The 16,407-nt window shown below is 37.1% G+C and overlaps 1 protein-coding gene across 1 annotated transcript in view; it reads right to left on the bottom strand.

The window, feature by feature from the left end:
• Window positions 1-2,993: 2,993 nt before the first annotated feature.
• Window positions 2,994-16,407, bottom strand: part of MCCC2 (methylcrotonoyl-CoA carboxylase 2) — a 34,592-nt gene continuing 21,178 nt past the window's right edge. The window contains exons 9-15 of the mRNA XM_039733172.1: window positions 15,903-15,975; window positions 15,628-15,704; window positions 13,568-13,634; window positions 13,138-13,294; window positions 12,246-12,360; window positions 10,886-10,971; window positions 2,994-3,426 (exon numbers count right to left, since the gene is read on the bottom strand). Of these exons, the coding sequence (XP_039589106.1) occupies window positions 3,309-3,426; window positions 10,886-10,971; window positions 12,246-12,360; window positions 13,138-13,294; window positions 13,568-13,634; window positions 15,628-15,704; window positions 15,903-15,975 (693 nt within the window). The 3' untranslated portion in view covers window positions 2,994-3,308. The remainder of the gene's footprint in view (window positions 3,427-10,885; window positions 10,972-12,245; window positions 12,361-13,137; window positions 13,295-13,567; window positions 13,635-15,627; window positions 15,705-15,902; window positions 15,976-16,407) is intronic.

A 16,407-nucleotide genomic window follows, 5' to 3' on the forward strand; every position in this document is an offset into this window, starting at 1 on the left:
GCCCACCTCATTCCCATTTCCTTCTGTAGAGGTGTTTGAAAACACCCTCAAGGTCACAGTATGGACACTTTTAAACTCCTTGCAGTTAAGTGTTAACCTCTTAAAGAGACTATGTCTATGATGGAGAAAAAGAAGTAGGTAACCTCTTGGTCTCCCCTCTTCTCAGGGGCTGGAGGGAGGCACATAGCTCAGAACAGCTATGCCCAAGGCAAGACTAGATAGAAGCAAAAGTCCCCAGAAGTCATGAGCATCTGGTGTGGTGTTCCACCACAGTTTTTGTGCTTGATATAGCACAGCTATTTCTCCTGTTGCTCAACCTCCATTTGAAAAATCAGTGTCATCCCAAGTACCACCCTTTCCAGTAAGGAAACAGATTAGTGGTTGTGAGCTGCTTCAATACACAGTGAAGATGTTACATGTATCAGAGACAAGTAGGAAAAGTCTTGAAATGGTCACCCACAGCTTTTACATTGCCTCTGCCAGCACAATTATTATACCTTTACAGTGGCAGCTATCTTTAATCTAGGTTTATTTAAAATTTCCTTTCACTCCAAAAGAGATCCTACTGGTAGCACAGTGCCAATGAAAACTGAAAATTACTGTTGTAATGGCATCCATGTTAAACCTAAAAAGGAGCTGCTACTGCAAAAGCATGAGAGTCCTGGTGGCAGACAAAATGTGAGAGCTGTGGGTGATTATTTTGAGACAGCATGAATAGATCTACCAACATCATCAAATGTAGTACAAGCATGGGGTGCAACTCCTCACTCCTGCTGACTCCACAAAAAACAATGTTTTTCAGGAAACCTCTGGGCCGCAAGAGATCATCTCAGCAGTCAGAACATCAAAAACAAGGGGCACTGCAGGCAGTCAGTGCCCCATACAGAATGCAGCACAGTAACATGCAAAAGCTTTTCCAAAATAGCTGTGTAGTGGAGGAGTGATAACCACTAGTGGCTCTCTGAACTGTTCTGCACTGAAGATCCTGCTCGGTAGCAACCGCTAACCAGATGATGCTGTTAGGATGCTAAACCTGTGATGATTAATTCCATTTGCTTAACACATTTCCAAAGCTAAGTATTATTAAGGCAGAACACTCTTATTGAATTAGACATGTGTTTTGACTTTTCTTGCATACATATTCAGAGGAAAAAATTTTGACAAGTGTAAAGAACTGTCTTTTCAAATGTAACAAGCAACAGGGAATTACCATTCTCAGAAGCATCTTTCCAAACATACCTGCTTCTGTCACCTGTATCCCAGGATTATCTGTTACTGTCTCCAACTTGGCATGATTTAATTACCAGTGTAATTGAAAGAATGTATTCAAAATAAAAATATTATTCAGAACAGATCAGTTTTCTTAGCAGAAACAGGCAGTAGTCCTCATGGCTTTGGAAGTGACAGGCAAAACTGACCCCCATAATTAAGAACAGAAAGTCAAGTGCCAGAACTGATTATTCAACTGGAGTAGGAGAAAATACAGTCCATTTCTTCTTACTGAAAGCTACGAACAGCATTTCAGGGTCTGGAACTCTTTTTCTCCTTGTGCTTATATATATATATGTATGTATGTATTTACATATTTTATAAATTGTATTTGAAAGTGGGGTATTTTTAAATGCATGCCAGAAGCCTACTAACTATAAATAATTTCACTTTACATTCAGGATCAAGAAATCTTGTGTCTATGCCAGACATGTTCACAAATGTGTGTAGTGAGACAAGTCACAAAAAAGCACAGCTCTGTGTCTAGTTGGCAGTACTTTAAACTATTATTCCCTGTTAAACATTTATTTAATATACTAAGAGTAAGCATGAGAATGCAGACGCACAGAAGTAATCTTTCTAGTGGTGCAGAACACACCAGGCTTTGGATACATTTCATCTCAGAAAAAGAGAGGGAAAATTGCTCTTTTAGTGCAATTTTTGGCAAGTGTGCCAGAGATCACACAGCTCAACACATGCTAGGCTGTCTACATTGTCTGTATCCTACACTGAAGATCCCAATTACACGGAATTATTTAATTTTATTTGTTTGAATCTGTCTGAGACCCAGCTGGAAAGGCTGGTAGATAGCAGACTTTCCATCCTCCTCCTGGATCCAAGGAAAATTCCTTTCCACACAAGCCTAGGAAGATTACAGCTAGGACCTCACCCCGGGTGATCACTCCTCTTAGCAGTCTTTCCTCTCCCCACAGGCCAGCCCTCTCCTCCAGGAGAGGACCTCTATTCCATGTACTGGCTCTTCTTGGGTTTGACTCTCAGTTAAGGATGTTTCTGGCAATGGCTATCTGGGCACCTGTAGAGCAAAGCTAGATAAAATGAAATCACCTTCCAGCTGGAACAGTATGTAATTTCTTCAAGGTGCAATGTTTCTGAAGAAAACAAATTAAATGACAGACACTGAGTTCTTGCAAAACTTTACACTCCAACAAGCTACCCTAAATAAACCAGAATAGTCAGAAAGCACTCCAGCATCGCAGAACTCCTCAAGCCAGTGGATTTCAGGCTCAATGCTTTGAGCGAAGCATTGATTGTTGTGGAGAGAACATTCTGTCTTTGTGAAACCAAAATTACCAGAAGGACCACATGCCAAGATGTTTAAATGCTTTTGTAGCCAGTCCCTGTCCTCACACATGCTCTCAGCAACCTGCTGATTTCATAGATACCAGCGCACACTTACCATTTCTTCCAGAAAACATTATGCATCCCTCAGGTTCAGTAGTTGTTTTGACTTCAGGGAACCACACAGAAAAGCAATGCTTTTTGGATGAAAGCCAGAGACAGAACAAGATGACAACAAATGCACGAAATCTAAAATTTCATGCTGTGTCGAAATCTCTGGCTGCCCTTACAGCACTTCCTTTTCACAAGAATTATTTATTAGCAAACATGGGTTTTTCTTTGTTGGACTGCAAAAGTACTTTGCATTTATAGGAGACACATGAAAAAGAATTAAAAGAAACACAAGAGCTGATAAGCACCAAATATGTAGCTTATTTTTGTACATTTATTTATACAAGAGATAGTATCAATAGTTTCATGTAACATGAAGAACAATGATAGAATTTGCAATTTATTCATGAAATGCAGTTATATAAGCACTTAAATGACTAATCTCAAATAACTATCAAAAAGCTGAAGCACTGTGTGATAATTACAGTCAGTGAAAATAATGATGAAAATTTCATTTAAAATAGCATCTCAGAAATCTTTATCTTTAATCACCACAATATTGTAGCTACTATGCTGTCCAGCCCCAAATAAAATATACAGAGGTAATTCTGATGATCACATGTTTAAGTTTACATTCTGAAAACTCCAAATTCTGTCTTCTTGGTGGGTGCATTTAGTGCTGCGCTGAGACTGAGGCCCAAAACCAGTCTTGTGTCAGCTGGATCAATAATTCCGTCATCCCATAATCTAGAGAAAAGACAAAAACATAACAAACCAAGACTTTAAACAATTAAAGGAAATCAACATATACAACTGGCATACTTTCAAATCCATGAAATTTAAAATGCTTCAGAAAAAGAAAGAGGAGTAAAGAGCTGAATTATACTTAATGGAGTCAATTCACACTGTTCATCAATGCAATAGACTGGTGTGTATTACTCCATGGAATTTGTCTTCTAGAACAATGTTTACATTTTAGGTAAGTGAAGAATGTAAGACCTACATATTTTAAATATATTCTTCATACTTAATCATCTCTATCAAGAAAAAAAGCCCTCTTTGCTTGTTAATGTTCATGTGGAGAATGACCATCTGTCAGTGACCTATCTAATTCTATTAAGAATGCTTGCACTTCAAGGATTATATAACATAATTATTTACATTATTCCCGTTAATTCAACTGCCATATAAGGATGATACAAGTGTTTATTCTTTCATCAATAAAAAGACAGAAAAAAAAGTCAAGTATTTTTGGAATTTCTGTGGTGTGTTGACTTTTGTTGGATTCCAGGTGCCCATGGGGCCACTCTATCTCTCCCCCTTCCCAGCTGGACAGAGGACAGAAAATAAGATGGAAAACAATAGGTTGAGATAAGACAGTTTACTAAAGCATAAGTGAAAGTTTGCATCAGCACCAAGAGAAAAAAAACATTAACAACTTTATTCTCTACTTCCCATCTGCGAGCAATGTCCAGTCACTTCCTAGGAAGCAGGGCTTCAGTATATATGGCACTTGCTTGGAAAAGCAAACACTGTAAATAACCAATGTTTCATCTTCCTCCTCTCCTTAGCTTTTGGAACTGAGCTGAAGTCATATGCTACGGAATATCCCTTTGGTTTATTTGTGTCAGCGGGCCTAGATGTGTCCCCTCCCAGGATCTTCCCCTCCCCAGAATACTGATGGGGGGGAAATGTTGGAGAGAGAGGCTGGTGCTGTGCCAGCACTGCTCAGCAAGGCACTGCTGTGCTGTCACTACCCTTTCAGCTACTAATGCAAAGCACAGCACTATGAGGGCTGCTGTGGAAAAATGAACTCCACCTCAGCAAGACCCAATACAATTTTTTTACCATTAAGTTAATTTCTAAACAACTGGAAGATACTACCTTCTTTAACCAAAGACTGAAGGCAATTAAATTATAAATGAGCAATTGTCAAATTCCCAGGTCCCCAAAATCACCAACACTTTAAATAGTCTCTTTGATATTGTCCAAAAACTAGGGTCTTAGTGGCATCAATTCTCAATGACAGCTCCATCCTACCTGAATTAAAATCCATGTTGAAATGAAACTGTAAATACTGTAATTTCCACAGCAAGATATTTAAACAAGATACCATACTGCCCACTGAAACCCAGTCTCACTTAAACAAACACATAGTTTAACCAGCATCTGCAGAACACATGCATCTTTGGTTAAGAGAGGGATGCTCCTCCTCCATCCCAACTTTCCCTAGAGAGACTTATTTTGCATTCTTTGTGAACTTACTTCAGTGTTGGCTAATGCTTAATTCTTTGTGGAAAATTTAAAATACAAAAAGCACTCATGAACAGGGAGCCAAGAGTGACTCTACCAAAAGACACAGCCTTTCCCTTTGAACTGAAGTTCCATCTGCAAATTTTATATTGTTTGGAGATAATTTTTGGCAAAACCTATTAGACAGGAAACAAGATATTTTGCATTCTTCTTTCAATCCTAAAAGTGCCAACTTCACCCCCAAGAGGACTGCAAACTGTACATAAATACATGCTGATAAACTCAAGGCAGCAGCAGACACGTGAGTGTTTTCCATATTTGCTTTATTTTGTCATTTGCTGTGGAACTAATATTGATCAAATCAAATAAATATACTGAGACCGACAATATATGCTTTTCATTTTACAAGGTGTATCTATCCCATGATGCACAAAATGGAATTGCAGAAGAAGACATCTTTAATGAGACCAGGCACGAGGGTCCAGGCTCAGCTCTAGGAGCATGTTTCCAAAGTTAGAGAAGAAAAAGGATACCCAGCTCAGAAAGAATACTCTACTATAAATAGATCTTATCACAGTCCAGGTTCCCAAGCAGTAGACTTTTAAACTAAATGGGGCACAAGAGTAAAATTGAAGTAGAGAAGAAGAAAGGATTTGGAGACGAGAAGACTGCTGCTAGTTGGCCAAAATCAGACTCTTTCTTTTTTGGGAGAGAAAACCAAATTTTCATTTAAGAAGTCTTTACTACAGCAGTTGTGGCACTCAGTGACCTGGCTGCCCGGTCCCAACAATCAGAGAATGAATTCTTAGAAGATGATAGAATCATAGAATGGTTTGGGCTGGAAGGGACCTTAAAGACCACCTAGTTCTAATCCCCCCACCATGGGCAAGGACACCTTCCACTAGACCAGGTTGTTCAGAGCTCCATCCAACCTGGCACTGAACATTTCCAGGGATGGGGCAAAGGATTGCTCCTCTGGACAACCTGTGCCAGTGCCTCACCACCCTCACAGTAAAGAATTTCCTCAAATTTTCCTTTCCTAAAAGGAGAAAAACTTATGGCATGGCAAAAGTCCCCTCCCCCCCACCGCTATAGACCCAAAATAAAAGATAAGAAAACTATAGCACTACCTAACTTCTTCTCATTTTAGGATTCTCAGTTAGTACCTCCCTTCTAGTGGGCTAGTAACCCAAGCACTGCAATATTCTAACAGCCACACTTGTACCTGCATGGAAGTGTACTAACAGGAAATTCTGTTTCAGATGACAAAAGAGCTGTCTGTATCACAATGCCGATAAATTGCATGGTCTAAGCTCCTGCTGTCTGACTCCTGGGAGTAACTTCTTTCCTAACTGTATTTTTAAATTTTAAGTAGTAACTAAATTTTAATTAGTAATTCCAGTAACTAAATTTTAATTAGTTACTTTAATTGTGTTGAAGTATTTGGGCAATACTCAACTGAAAAAACTCAGAGGAAGTGCTTCTTACCATACAAAAGTAAAAGCAATTGGAAGATTTTTTTTTGTTCAAAATACTCAAAGAAAAGTGTAACTTGGTTTTACAGATACTTACTTAAGAGCTCTTTGAATTTTCTTGATTTTTCTCAAGACAATGGTTATAGCTCTTGATTTAACCTAGCCTGACAGAATGGCCAAGACAGTATTTTTGTATACTTTCAACTTCATAGTGTGCGCCTTACCAAAGTTTAATGCATGTGCTTTGTTTTTTCTTCACCTTGTATTTATATTTTGATTTAGTTATGACGAATATAGTCAGATTAATCTGACAAAGGAGAAAATCCTCCTTAATAGTGAAAATTAAGCGGTTCTGTGAGGTCAAATCAATCCCAACTTTCTGTTTTCTTAAGACTACCAAAAAAACCCCCAAATTTATGAACAATCTTAAATATATTAACTTCTATTTTTAAGCAAAGTTTGGTTTTTTGACTGCTACAGCTTTGTTTGCTCTCTATATGAACTTTTTTTTTTTTCTAATAAATACCTGCAATTAACTTTCTTATTTATGAAACACATTGAAACAGAATGAGGGCATTCATAATACTTAAAATATTCAACACACCTGCTCAGGGCCTGGAAAGGGCAGAGAAGAACTGACTCCAAAGGAATCACCAATTTAGTGCAGTACCTTGCAAGACACAACTTCATAGTGATTACTGCTGTAATAAACAGCCAAACATGAAGCACATTTCAATGGCAGATTTGGGTTGTTTTTTATTTTTCCTTTTTTTGTAAAAACACAATTAACTTACATTGACAACTGCAGAAATTTTATGTTTGCATGGAAGTCAAGCTGCTTTCATATGATCACCCCTCGCTTCTGCTTCTCTTTGTTTAAAGAAAACTGCATTCTCTACTGGGATGTAACATTAATAATTAAACTATCTATTAAAACCCCATTGCAGGAACATGAGTCACACTACACTCATAAAATATCTGTAGCTGAGATAGTCTGAGTAAAAAAAATGAAGTTGCCTAAAGTAAAATGCTTGTGCAATTTGTTAAGATGCAAACCATTGAAATCTTTTAAGAAACCAGTGAGCAGATTAATATAACTCATTAAAAAGGGTGCTGCCTAATGACTGCCATTAATTAAGACTGCTCATTGTGAAAGGTTTTAATCAAAAAATTAGTTAAAGTCTGATTAGAAAATACAACTGCAGGGCACAGTATTGACATCCTGTATGTATAGCAAGTTATCACTTATAAGCAGAGCAATATAAACAGAATAAACAGGGATATTTTCTTGTCTGTTAAGATCGTCAGGTCATTTTCCTTCTCTCTCCTTATTACTGCTAAAAGCTTGATTCAAAGCCTAATGAAGTCAAGTGGAAGGGTCACATCAATCCCAATGGCTATTAAGGGCAAGGCAGACATTAGGCAGGAGGACAGCATGAGGGAGCCTCCGAATCAGCTGCACACAAGCAACAATACAGACAACAATCTTTGTGCCCATTTATCATTTTTTGTTCTCTCAGAAATGTAAAGGTGTTTGTTAGAGTTTCCTTGCTGACCTCGTTGGTGGAAGGCTCTTACAAAACAAAGGCTGTCTGGGTTCTGTTTCAATTACAGTACCCTGACATTTGGTAGACAATCAGCGGGGTTTTTACCATACTTGGAGCCCAACAGGAATGGGCTGCAAAGGGACGGGTTACTCCTTCCTGAATTACAGCAAATGCTTGCTAATAAGCAGCTGCTGATGCTGGCTGATTGGAAAGGGTTGTCTCCAAGGTGCAAGGTGAGTGGTACATCCTTCCCCCACAGCACACTTGCTGCGAACATTGTAATCCACTTCATCTCATTGTTTCTGCTTGGACATCCTACTCCACAGTAATGAAAACTTCTGAACTATTGATCCGAGGTCTTGCTTAGGAATTAGTTAATGCAAAGCATGAAAGGGCAGGAAACATGAGTACATCCACTGAAATACCCAATTAACTCTACAAGAGAGAGCAATTAAAAGCTCCTAGACAATGCAGACTGCACCTACTTGAACTGAAAAGTGAGAGAAACCAGCCAGAGCTGCTTTGACCAGAACCACTCACACACTGTTGTCAAAAGCACTCTTTTGTGAAAAGAGGCATTTTACCTTCATTGCTTATAGCCAGGTAAGCCTCAGTGGGATTTCAGATCTGACATTTGACTTCATGTCTCAGCTGGGCTTATTATCTTGAATGCAGCATCACACAAACCCAGCCACATGCAATCCAGACCCACGCTAGCTCTCAGCCAACTCACATCTGTGCACGTCACATTTCCTTTCCAAAGGGAAACAGTAAGAAGCACATAACTACCCTGCTTTTCAAAAAAAAACGACACATCACTTAGCACTAAAAGCACTTTCTAACATCTGGGCTGGGCAAATTTAAGCTATTTGCTGGGGTGACTAACAACTTAACTTCACAAAATGGACAGATATTCTGAAAACATAAACTGGTAAATGTTGTTGACATCAGAGAGCACAAAGCTGCCATTAAACATTCAAGTTTCATGTCTGAAAATCAGACATTATTAAAAATTCAAAATGTGATTTTTTTTAATGTTACTCTTAACTTTACATGTAAAACTGCTTATTTACAGATTGGCAACTTGCTGTTGTAAATACTGACAATCATCTGTTGGTTTTTGGGAGAGGATAAGGTTTTGTATTGCTAATATATCTAATATATTGAATGTTAAATAAATCATGAGTAAAAGAGTCTGACTGTTTCCAGTGAACATATAAAAGAAAGCAAATGTAAAAAAACCACATTATTCATCTTCTCTGGGGTAGGGATTAATTTTAAATACAGACAGTTTGACTCATTTTTAAATGTTATTATATAAGTGGAATATTCTTCTCCTTAAAATCCAGTTATAAAAAATGATACATAGTTTTTCATTTTTCCTTCTTGCCTTAGAGCACAAAGTCAACTGTTAAAGGTCAGCTGTTAAAAATTTTTGTGCCATTTCTCTTACTACCCATAGAAGATCAAGCTTGATAAAGGTATTTATTTGATGAAACATTAAAATTAATGTTGATTTCTCAGGTATAAATATCTTAGTTAAGTGTATTCCGCTATCCCTACACAAAAGAGTAAAAGTTAACAGTCATTTAGTATCTTATTTCTGATCATGAAGAAGGAGCTCTTGCCAGGTTACTGCCCCTGCTTCTACAGTGTGTACACTTCCTTCTTACACTTCAATTTGAGGAGAAAATCCTTGGTCAGCCATGCCAGTTGCCACTCTGCCATGCTCAATTTCCTACACACAGGAATAAAGAGCTCTTGTACTCTAAGAAAAGTGTGCTTAAAGAATTGCCAGCTCTAATCAGCCGCTCTGTCCTTAAGGACCTTCTGAGGCAATCTCATCCACTAACCCTTTAAACATCTGGAAATTCACTCTTCCAAATTTTAGGGTCTGGAGTTTCTCTTTGCTGCCTCATATTCATTGAGATTCTGAACTTAACCAGGCTGTGCCCACTACTTCCAGCTACAACCTCTTCAGTGAGCCCCTCTGCACCGTGAGTGCCAGGCCTAGGAATGCCACACCCCTGGCTGGCTTGCCTCATACCTGCACCAGGAACTTGTTCTCTACATATTCCATGAGTCTCCTGGGTTGTTCACTGCCAGCTCTGCAGCTTTCACAGCTGACATACAGGTCACTGAAATATGCTACCCTCTACCATCGTTAGCAGCTGAGAGCCTGTGGAAAATTAGCTTTTAGATACCACAAGCAGAAGAAATATATGCAGGAAGATTAGCACTGACAGGATGAAACTAACGCAGAATAACTATCAAAGGCCAAAAAAGCCCCCCAGGCTACTTTCCAGATGTATCTGGATTACTTCAGGATGCCTGAAAAAGCACCCTGTTTCATTAGCCATACTAGTTCTTGGTCATTTACTAATATTGCATCAGCCTGAGCATGAAATGCTGCAATGGACTTCCCAGCAAACATGAGTATGCAGCACCCATCAGCTAAAGCCCTACACCATCACTGCTATCATCCAATACAAATGACCATGACCTTTGCCAATGGCTTCAGGTCCTCTTGAAACTGCTGCCTCCTTTTCCACTGGCTGCTTCTTCTTGCAGGACCCCATTAAAACGAATTCCTCCTAATACTCATGCAGCCACTTATTATACTGTTCAACAAGCTTTAGAAAGGTGACCAGGTACTCCACTGGGGAGAATGATATAAAACTCATCCAGAATAAAACATGTAACATAGAAATTCCATGCTACCACAGAATTTCTTACAGAACCAGAGATACTTCCTTCAAGTGCATGCTGTCTTCTGAAACAGTTCATGGTACCAGATCCCAAAGATAAGACAGACAAGGCAAGATAAGACAGACAATCTTTGCTTCTATTTGCTCTGTTCTTTAATACCAAGAATTAGAAGTCAAGTCCCATGATTACAATTAAGCTTCAGAATAGTTATTTGTGTGTTACCTTGCACTGGAGTAATAAGGGTTTCCTTCCTCCTCGAACCTCCTAATGATTGGCTCCTTCAAAGCTGCTTCATCTGCTTCAGACAACTAAAAAACCACATAAAATATAATTTAATATTTTCTTCTCCAATGATAGTAGAGCTTTATATGCAGCATATAAAGCTGCATTCAGCAACCTGAAGAAAATGCCTAAATTATCTGCCCAAAGTTTTTTTACTCTTTTAGCACATAATTGTCAATTTTGCATGTTTGATAAAAAATTCAAATGGCACTTTCCAAATCAAGTGGGTGCAAAAAAGAGAATAAACATATGCTTAACTGAATACAAGAAGTATTGGTGACTAGCACTTGAAAAATTACTGAAGTCTATTGGAAAAAAAAATTGGGTTGCCTTTGACAAGATTTTTTAATAAAGCAAGTTTGCACTATTCTAACACTGGGTTAGATCCAGTGTGATCCAGACTGGTCACAGTAATTCAGAAATCTTTCAAGTTTCTAACACATTTGACTGACATTTAACTACTACTAATTATTTTTCTTGACCTTATTTCTGGGTATCATGGATTTGGGAAATTAAGATAAGGGTGAGTGTATTCTACCCACAGAAAGAGCAAGTCAAGTGTTGAAAAGTAACAACACTGAGATAACATGTTCATACTGCTTCATTATTCTGATTAACTATTCATGATAAATATGAACAATTTTTAGACATCATTAAAACCACTTCTTATGGAATCAAGGCAGTAGTATAACCATAAACCTTACAATTAAAAAAACCCAACTCAGCAGAAAAGAGTGTGCAGTGAAACTATAAAATATTACTATAAGATTTAGTTAAGATACATTTATTATATAAACAATATACCTCTAATTTTCAATTAAAATGTTGAAATGAGCAAAAACTTTTCCAAACCTCTCCGCACTTCTGTTGTTACAAGTTTCATAATTCTCAATCAGTGAATCATCTGAAGATCAACCTTCTCTAAAACTGCCACCTTCATAACTGGAAAGACACTTTTTCCTGACATTCCTCTTCATACTCCCAAACCAAGGAGTATTTCCGGTTGCTTATCTCAGGTAGAACTAATAACTTGTTGCACAGAGTTCAAAAATACGATGGTGTATGAAAAACTCCTCTTTTTAAGCAAAAATAAGAAATGTTATAAGAATAATCTTCAGATTTCAAAAAGTAAGCAATAACCTTTCAGAAATGCTTCATGTTAGTCATTGCACTAGTTGGCACTGAGATAATTCACTGGTGTCTCACTCTCTTCCACCCCTTCCTAGCTCACAAAGTGACCAATTCCAGTAAAAGAGTAAGTGGTAATGACTTTACCAGAAATGAAAGAAGAAAGATATACCTGTTTTCCCTCCCTTGCTTTTTGGTCCTTAGCTATTGTAGCTAGAACAGCTGCAGCTTGTTCCCCTCCCATCACCGATATGCGAGCATTTGGCCACATATATAAAAATCTTGGACTGAAAAAATACATATTAAACATTAAGGTAAGACATTGGCACATCTCCTAGTAAAGAATTTTCACTCAACTAAGAATATATTTTTATGCACAATAATTTCACAATATAACATTTTTAAAAGGTACATTAACATACTTCAATTCTTGCAGCATTACATTTGAAAATGTAAAAATTCTGTTCATTTCCATTATTCACCTTTTTTTAAAAATTTCTCTTTCTTGGTCTCTTCAGCATACATTCCCAACCCACAGGAATTTTTCTCCTAAACAACCCAACTAACTTCAATAGTATGGGGAACCTTAAAAAGTTAAATTTAAAAAATCACATAAGCCATGTCCAAAGGGTCAACAAACAAAAAAAATCTTTAGGGGTTATACAAACCTTTTTCATAAAACCAGGCTGATTGACGTGAATAAGGAGTTTTTACACAAGCTGATATACTTTTCCTATAAATGCAGAAAACGGACCAGTCTATACTGCCCAATGATTAAGACTTTACAATTTTTCCAACAAAAACTGAAATGGGAGAAAAGGGTATGAACAGGTTTACTTTTAGAAGGTCTCCTCTGTCATCTAATTCAAGGTGAATCACAAGCCTTATCAGTCTCTACAAATTTCAGGCTGTTATTTATGAATGAACATATTAATTAAGAACTCTCTTCTTTTCCAAATAGCACAGCTTCTTCAAGAATTCAGATGATTTTTTGGAATGGTACTCCAAGGTTATATTTTCTTAAATTATTTCTGTCTGCTGTAACAATTTGAAGGAAAACTTACCTATATGCTCTTCCACACATCCCATAGTTTCCAGCTCCATAAGAGCCACCGATAATGACGGTTATTTTAGGTACATTGGCACAAGCTACAGCAGTTACCATCTTGGCACCATCTTTTGCTATCCCTCCAGCCTCATATTCTCTGCCAACCATGAAACCTGAAGAAATACAACATGAACAAAAGGCTCACCAGTTTATAATACTGTGCCCTATGTCATACCATGTGCTTCACAGCACATTGCAGAAAGAGCTGAGGAGCAAATCATAAGGCAAGGCCTCCACCCGCTGCTGACAGGCTGGAGATATAGGCACTACAAACCACACAAGAGGCTGTCTAGAACACAGCCTCAACAATTAACAGCGAAGTCTACAACAAAGTGAAACCTCAAAAACTTCAAAAAAATGAAAGCGAAACCTCAAAAAAATCTTACCTGTAATATTCTGCAAAAACACAATGGGAATATTTCTCTGGCAACACAACTGGATAAAATGTGTACCCTGTGGAGAGGAAAAAAAAAGAAAAGAGTAAGCCATTAAAAGTTGGAAAAATGAAGCTATCACTACCAGCATTCTGAAGCCTGTGCTAAATTCTTCCACTGAAGTCCACCACAGTATTTCCATCAGGAAGAGCTGTACTACTTCTGCCTCACCCAAAGTTAACTGCAAAACATGCATTCACTGTAGTAGAAGTAAGAGATCTCCAAAAGTGTGTGAGACCATGGGTAAAACAAATAATGCCCTTAAAAAGCATTATTACTAAGACTGAAAAGCTCAACTGCTGTGACTCGGCCAATATGCAGTTAAACCATGGACAGCACCAATGTGGCATTTGACAGCGACTTTGGTAAGACTCTGTCAGAGAAATCAAGTCAGAAAAACTTATCTCTCCATTTTCTGTACAAAATAAACGTATTCTCTAAAACTGGGAAAGACTCATATAAATTATTTACCCATGGCCCTGCCAATTGCTGTAATATTTTCTCTCTTTCCTGAAGGCAGATGCCCTCTCCCTATTTACTAGCAAAAGACCAATTTCCTACCAAAGTTACAAATAGTAGATTCCAAGCCTCTGTTTCAATTAATCTAAGTCAATAAAGTATCTCGGCTTATTTATACACTTGCTGTAAACAAAACAAAACAAGGCTATGTAGCACAACAACTGAAAAAATATCTAAATATAAAACCTGCAAAGGTTAAAAAAAGAAAAAGGAGAGAAAAATAATTAAGTATAATTTTCAGAGAAACATGTGAACAGCATAGTGATGATCATGGGAAAAATTTGCAACAATTCATTACAAAAATGCAAGAAAGGAGTACTGCTAACGCATGTTGGTTATAGAACCAACATCATGGACAAATGTTTCTCTAGAGATGAATTTCCTTTTACAGTAGTAATATGCCAGTAAAAAAATGGCAGATTCCTACATTTTTTTCATTGTTAGGAAAAACAGTTCTAGCACTAAATTGTTAGAAAAGTAATGAAACTATTAGAAACACTGCAAGAGTTATTTTCTACCTGGAAGTAACTGTTAAATGTCAGATGAAAAAAAATGTCATGTACAGTGCTTCAAGTTGGAAGTATTCCTTCAGCATATGAAACTCAATTTTGTATATTATTTTATAACAGCAATAAATCCAGTAAAATTACTTCCTTCCTCTACTTCTCTCATCAATGCTTCCTTTTTCTGTATATTCTCAATACCAATTTGTTCAGCGTTAGCTCAAGAAAGCTGTTAGAATAAAACTAGCATATATAATTGATATTACAAAAAATTCAACTGACAGTTGTTTCTTGAAAAAATAAAGAACTAAAGCAAGCAACACAGACCAAGTAAACACTTTGCAATACCCAGATACTCTTTATCACCATCATACCCTGAAATGCAAACTGTAAAGCACTGATAAAATCACAATATTTCTTCACACAGAGCCTTTCATTCACAAAACAGGTGTTTTAGCTCATAGATTTTGAAAGATTGCACAGGTATTAGCTCATTATTCTAAGCCAGGAGATACTGCAGCAAACTATGAAAATTAAAACTCTGGTAAACAAGAGTACTGAGTACTGGAATTCAGGTTTAAGATTTTCCAGTTATTATAAAAACAAAGATAGTATTTTCCGTAGTACTTCATGGTTGAGAGTTTAGGAATACCCAACAGGGTATGTGATGGAATCAGGATGGACTTGTCTTGCTCAGATGTAAGCTTCAAGGTATACTATTTCAACTATGCTGTATTCACATTAATCCAAATGCTGTTCTGATGTTGGCGTATCTTCTTCACATCAGAAAAATCTACCAAACACAGTTTCTATATTATGGTCAAGGGTTTTTTTCAGCTTATTAACAGTCTTTATCTGCTCCGCATTTACCTGAAAAAAGTGGGACCAGTTCTCTTTCATTATTTAAAAAAGCTCCTCCTCTCAAGAGCAAGTTGTCCACCAGGAGTTTTGTTCCTCAATGGCAAAGAAGCTAGTAATCTATCTATTTACCTTTTTCGCTGACTCTGAGAAAAGAACTCCATTGTTTCCAATAATTCCTACTGGGTAACCGAAAATTCTTGCAAATCCTAAAGGACAGAGATTAATTTGTAAATTTCTACATGTATTTATTTTTCCATAGCATATAAAGGTAAGACTTTCTCCTGGTAACAGAAACTGCTATTCTTCTGAAAATAAACATCATTAAAAATATCAGTGGTGAGCCAGAATAAATCCAGCTATAAAACCAGTGGGAACATATACAGAATAATTATATTTCTACTTACCTGTAACTAAAGTATCCCCATACAAGGCTTTGAATTCATCAAATCTACTTCCATCTACAATTCTAGCAATGACCTTAAGAATAAATGGAAAATAACATTAAATTCCTAATCCTTCAAGGTTTTTAATTGTTTAGAAAGGACAGCCAGGACAACATATAACTTAAAACCTTTCCATTTATAGAACATCAAGCAGCCCACCATATAAACAGTTTGGATGATAGGCAAAGCCCATTTTGTTTTTTAAGTGTGATTCATTCACATGTTTGTAAAAAATGGATTTTCAAGATTAAGAATGTTCTAATCAAACAGCTAAATTACATAGGAATGTTTTCCTGATTAGTTGAATTTCAAAGAAAAACCCCTGCTTATATTAAACATTAATCAATAGCCTCTCATTTGTACAGAAAAACATATATACAATCATGAGGCACTTTCTTAGAGATATGATTATTTTTAGGCTTGCTTGAGTTTGCGACATACAAAAATAATGAAGATATGATTTGAG

Source organism: Passer montanus, unplaced genomic scaffold, assembly GCF_014805655.1.
Source record: "Passer montanus isolate IOZ18808 unplaced genomic scaffold, ASM1480565v1 scaffold84, whole genome shotgun sequence".
Taxonomy (NCBI): Eukaryota; Metazoa; Chordata; class Aves; order Passeriformes; family Passeridae; genus Passer; species Passer montanus.